Source organism: Myotis brandtii, unplaced genomic scaffold (assembly GCF_000412655.1).
Source record: "Myotis brandtii unplaced genomic scaffold, ASM41265v1 scaffold253, whole genome shotgun sequence".
Lineage (NCBI taxonomy): Eukaryota > Metazoa > Chordata > Mammalia > Chiroptera > Vespertilionidae > Myotis > Myotis brandtii.
This window is the reverse complement of record NW_005359590.1, coordinates 2199845-2205312: the sequence shown is the minus strand read 5'-3', so window position 1 is coordinate 2205312 and position 5468 is coordinate 2199845. Positions and strand designations below refer to the sequence as shown.

Genomic DNA, 5468 nt, shown 5'->3' with positions numbered 1-5468 from the left:
GGGGGGGGGGGGGGGAGGGAGGGAATGGTAAGGGACCCAAGCATCTCCACTGTCTATTACAATTAAGACAGGAGCTAAAAAGCTTAAAATGCAAAAATTGTTACTAATTTATCAAAAGTTATGTCTATTAAAATACATTAAGTCATGCTCTCATTGGCAGTCCCGATATTGGTAAGAAGAGGGGTTAAAAAAGGGGGCAAGAAGGCACAGGGCACCTAAAAAGGGGGCGCATGTGTGTGAGAAGTAACATATTGGTTCAACTTTTTCTTCATTCCATATCTTTAATCATCTGCTAACATTTCATACAACTTATGTTTATTGCTTATTATCTTTCTCCTCCCAGATTCTTGATGGCAAGAATCTTTCTCTACTTTGTTCACCCAGAACAGTGTCTAGCATCTAGCACATAAGCGACCCTCTATAAATATTGATTAAATGTTAAATACTCCTTTTCATCCTGTCACCCACCCTGTTGCATCTCAGCTCCCCATTTATCAATGTGCCTCATCCTAATCAAACTGACAGGGGAATAACTGGGGCTGGAAATCAATTGAGTCTCTACATCAGAGAGGAAGAGAAGGGAAGGGGGAGGAAGGGAGGGAGGGAAAAAAGAAGGCTTTAAATTTACCCCCTACATTAGTTCCTAACAACCTCATCCTAAGTTTTTGCCTTTAATCTCCTTTCTAAATTCCCAAATTGTCTGATTTCCTTTTGTAAACTCAGCAACACTTCTGCTCACTTAGGTGATAAAACAAAATTTAAAGGATAATAACTGAAAGCTGTAATCAGTTTCAATGAAAGGAACTGTGGAAAACACAGAAACTGTGGAAAAAAAACATTTGTGTGTTTCATTTCTTTTTCTCTTCATAGCTAAACTGCATCAAGGAGTGATCTACATTCCCTCTACTTCCTTATTTACCATTCACACCTCAACTCTTTTGATCTTAACCCTTTCAAACTTCTTACTTATATGACCACTTTGTGGCTCACTCCTTCAAAACATTTATTGAACACATACTATGTTATACGCACTATGCTAGGCTACCTGATTCAGTGGTAAACACAGGTCCCTGTTCTCATGCACTCTGAGTAGAGCAGGAAGACTGTCGGCAACACTTATGAGTGACAAATGATGAGTATTATGGCAAGAAATCACACAGATAGATATGACCTGGAAGAGACAGAAAAGGCCTTTCTAAAAGTACAATGTTTAAAAGGAAACCCAAAGAGTAGAAGATAAACAGATGAACGAGAAGAAGAGGAAGAGTGTTCTAAGGAAAAGGAAATAGTACCTGCAAAAACCAGAAGGAAGAACAGAGAGTACAGTGCACATAAGAAGCTGAAGAAGTTTACTCTAGAATGGCGAGGCTTTTGGTATAGGCAGGGCCTTAAAGGCATATTAGTCTAAGACTTTATTCTATGGAAAAGGGGAATGACACAAAACCTCAGATTTATATTTTTTGAGAAATCAATATTTTCCTACTGCCATCAGAATGGAAGGCAACAAAAATGGATGCAGATGATATAGATGGGCTCTTGAAACTCTTGATATCTATGAAAATAATTTCCTTATACCTTTCTTTCTTCTCAGATACTTTCAATATACATTATTTTCTTCTGCCACTTTAATACTACAGCCTTTCCTCAACTCCACTACAAATTCTCCAGGGTGACCTCACCTATACTTCACAGGTACAACCCATCTGATAACTTCCAAACCTGTATCTCCAGTCCAGATGTCTGAAAGCCAGAGCTGCATTTCCTACCATTTATTAGACATATCCATCTACGCAATGCCCTACGTCCAAAACTAAAAACAAGATGCAGACCACATAAATCTGGTATTTCCTAATTCTGTTGATGGCACTAATGTAGTCACCCAAGCCAGAAATTCTAAATGCCTTTAATGACCTGTTTTTCTACTATCAACTACCAGGGAATTTTGATCATCTTCTAAACATGACTCAAACCCATCCTTTCCTTTTGTCTCTAATACCAGTGCCTAAATGTATACTTGCATAAATTTTCATCTCGATTACTCAGTGACTGGTCCTTATACTTCCAGCAACTTTGTCTAATCCATTCTCTACATCAGCGATTCTCAACCTGTGGGTCGCGACCCCTTCGGGGTCTAACGACCCTTTCACAGGGGTCGCCTAAGACCATCGGAAAACACATATATAATTACATATTGTTTTTGTGATTAATCACTATGCTTTAATTATGTTCAATTTGTAACTGAAAATACATCCTGCATATCAGATATTTACATTACGATTCATAACAGTAGCAAAATTACAGTTATGAAGTAGCAACGAAAATAATTTTATGGTTGGGGGTCACCACAACATGAGGAACTGTATTAAAGGGTCGCGGCATTAGGAAGATTGAGAACCACTGAAGCTTCATTTTAAATGAAGCTTTATATTCCTCTTTTTTTAAACAAGGGAATAGCCAGTTTAAGATTGAGCTCTCCCATCTTGGAGATTTTCGGGAAAGAGGTGTTTCAGAGGGGATCTACAGTTTTGAAGAACATAAAAATAATTCATCAAGAATCTGAAAGTTGTAATTCTTTTAGAGCTGCTCTATAAGGTATCTCAGGTGTAAAAAAAAAAAGAGAGAGAGAGAGAGATAATACCTGATTAGAACAGTGACTAATTTACCTTCATTATTCTTCACTGTAATAATGTTCCTAGTTTATATCACTGATTGGAAATACTTCTAAAACTTCCTATGGTTTTCAGCTCATCAGAAACACAGTGATGAATAGCAAAATTACTCTAACTGCTCTGAGCTTTAAAAACTTCAGCACTACAGCAGAATGGTACACATTTTTAGGCATATTAAAGATTAAATATAAACTGGCAAAATTCTGTAGGACTTAGAGCGCTGAAATAGATAGGCTATGAAATAGTTTTCCAGAAATACATATTTTTCCTAGAGAACTCAAGTAATTGAAATTTGTAATAAAAGTACATATGCAAGACATTACAATAGGCATTGCAGGAATACAGAGTACTAAATGCTAACTTAGTGTTCTTATGTCAAAAGCACATGCCCACAGAACTAGGTGATAGGATTATTGATACTTATTCATTCACTCAGCAGATTTTTAGAAAGCACTTACTCTGTTCCTAGTTGTAATCCTAGGAGCTATTAGACATAGAGCAGTGAACAAAACAGATAAGACTCCTGCCCTCCTGGAGTAGGATAGTGGGTTGAGATAGATAATAAAGAAAAAAAAATAAGTAAAACTAAATTGGTATAAGTGCACATGAAAAAATAAAGTAGGCAAAAACAGATGGAGAGGGTGTAAAAGCAAGTCATGTGGGCTGAGGAAAGACATTCTGAGCAAGACATTCTGAAAGAACCAAGGCCCAAAGGCCCATAATATGCTTATTATGTATGTTTAAGGAACAGCCAGCAGGCCAGTGTGGCTAGAACAGAATGAAGCAAAGGGGCGAGCTGTAGATGTGGTTGGAGAGAAGGGGGTGGGGGTGGTGAAGCTCCTGGAGGAGCATTTCAGTAAGGCTTTCATGGACAGGTAGGATAGAGACAGGTTGAAATGAGGGTGGTAGGTGATGCCGGGTAATGAGAACAAGGAAAAACAAAAGACAAGGAACCAGAGTTGAAGATGTTTAGGAGTCAGAAGCTGGCCTAGTGTATGAGTATACATGTAAAGGTGAGGGAAGGGGGTCGTGGGGGAGGGGTGGTGAAGGTGGTATATGATAAATATTCATTCTTTGATCCTCAGTTTAGAAACTGTGGAAGAGGGACACAGAGTACTGGGAGGAAAGGCAAGTGTTTACTGCCCCTTTAATATAACCCTTTGCTTTCCTTGTCAAGAATAAAATCCTACTCCAGAGAGCTGCTTTAATTGTTATAAAGAAAAAAAGTAGAGGTCTTCGGATTTTTGTGGGGAAAAGCACTTATATACATAGTGAATCATAAGACAAAGATGACTAAAAGGGAAGACTGAGAAGGCAAACAGGAATTTCAATTTTTTAAAGAGCATTCCACAAAATGACTAATCCACGGGTAAACAGCTGAGTTAATTACCTATTAATTCTACATAAAGCAAAAGAGGATCCTGTTATAATTACCCACTTTGAATTCAAAGGTATACAAGGCAAGAGCTGGGACCTACCTCACAATTCAACACCCCATACATATCTAGAACAGTGCCTCGCACAGAAAATTCAAGTGCCTGTTTAAGGAATAGAAAGCCTACACTTTACAGTCCATCCCAGGAGAATAAAACAGCGCTAGAGCTGTCATAGCACCACCTTAAATTGTTAGTATTAACAGGGAGCATATTAAACAAAAGCAGAAAAAATAGGAAGAAAGAATGCTTTCCTTCCATACTGCCACCTGTGCAAAACCACCACATACCCCAGAGGAGCCTACGGGTTACTTTCCATATGGCATACACGGCCCTTTCAGCAAGAGTGTTGTTTGGAACAATGAGATTACATGTCGTGATTAAATCCCATGAAGAGAGCTGTTGCAAAATCAAAGGAAATCTCCCTTCCTATACCCATATGAGTTGCATTAATGCTCCCTTTCTGGGACAGAGAACGCAACGCATGAGGCAATCTAAAACAATCTCCTTCCTCCTGATCCTTGAAGAACTCGGCGGATGGAGGGAATTGGGGTTGCTTCTCGATGTTTTCGTAAACCCCAAACGAAGAGTAACTCACCCTCACTGGTCTCAAGTGATGCAAAAGAGCACAATTAAAAACAACACAGCAGCTCTTATCCACTCTTGGTCATGGGATGTTATGAATCCCAGAAAGTAGAAAAAAAAAAACACACAAACAATCATCAACCAGATACAAAGGGTGAAACTTCTGCCAGGAAAAGCATCTTTCTACAAAGGATGTTTGTGCTCACGTCATTCTGACCCAGTGTTAGATTGTGTACAGTTATAACCGAGAGACGGCTTCTCATACGACTTTTTATATTAAGCCCATCCGTTTTAAAAGGTGTTGTTGTTTTTTAAGTGCAAATGTCGGAATGTCAATAGTCTTTCCTGTCGCCCATGAAGCGTTTTTCCAGGCTGAAGCTCAAACATCCTCAAGTGCGACTCCGGAGCAGATCTGAGCTCCCCTCAATACCACAAACAAGCGTCAGCACGCCTTCACACCACAAAAAAGCACAACGGCGGTTTGCCAAGGTGTGCGGTTAGTTCTGCTTCTCGGTAGCGATCTGAGCAAGCCATGCACACTGGGTGCTCCGAGCCGAGGAAACGGGACCCCGGCCGCTTTCATCTCCAAGACGCAACAATAAAAGCATCCTCTCCGGTCCTCCCTCTGCACCCCAAAACCCTCTTCCCGGGGGCCCGCGCCCGCAGAGAGAAAGAGCCGGGCTCGGGCCGGCCGGCCTCACCTTGTAGACGTCCCCGTAGGTGCCGCTGCCGACCCGCTGGACCAGCTCGTAGTCCTGCTGCGGGTTCCGCCTCAGGATGT

The 5468-nt window shown here is 40.4% G+C and overlaps 1 protein-coding gene across 1 annotated transcript in view; it reads right to left on the bottom strand.

Annotated features, from left to right (window-relative positions):
* Positions 1–5468, bottom strand: part of MAP4K5 (mitogen-activated protein kinase kinase kinase kinase 5) — a 119324-nt gene that overhangs the window by 103246 nt on the left and 10610 nt on the right. Inside the window, exon 3 of the mRNA XM_005867917.2 lies at positions 5389–5467. Within this exon, the coding sequence (XP_005867979.1) occupies positions 5389–5467 (79 nt within the window). The remainder of the gene's footprint in view (positions 1–5388; position 5468) is intronic.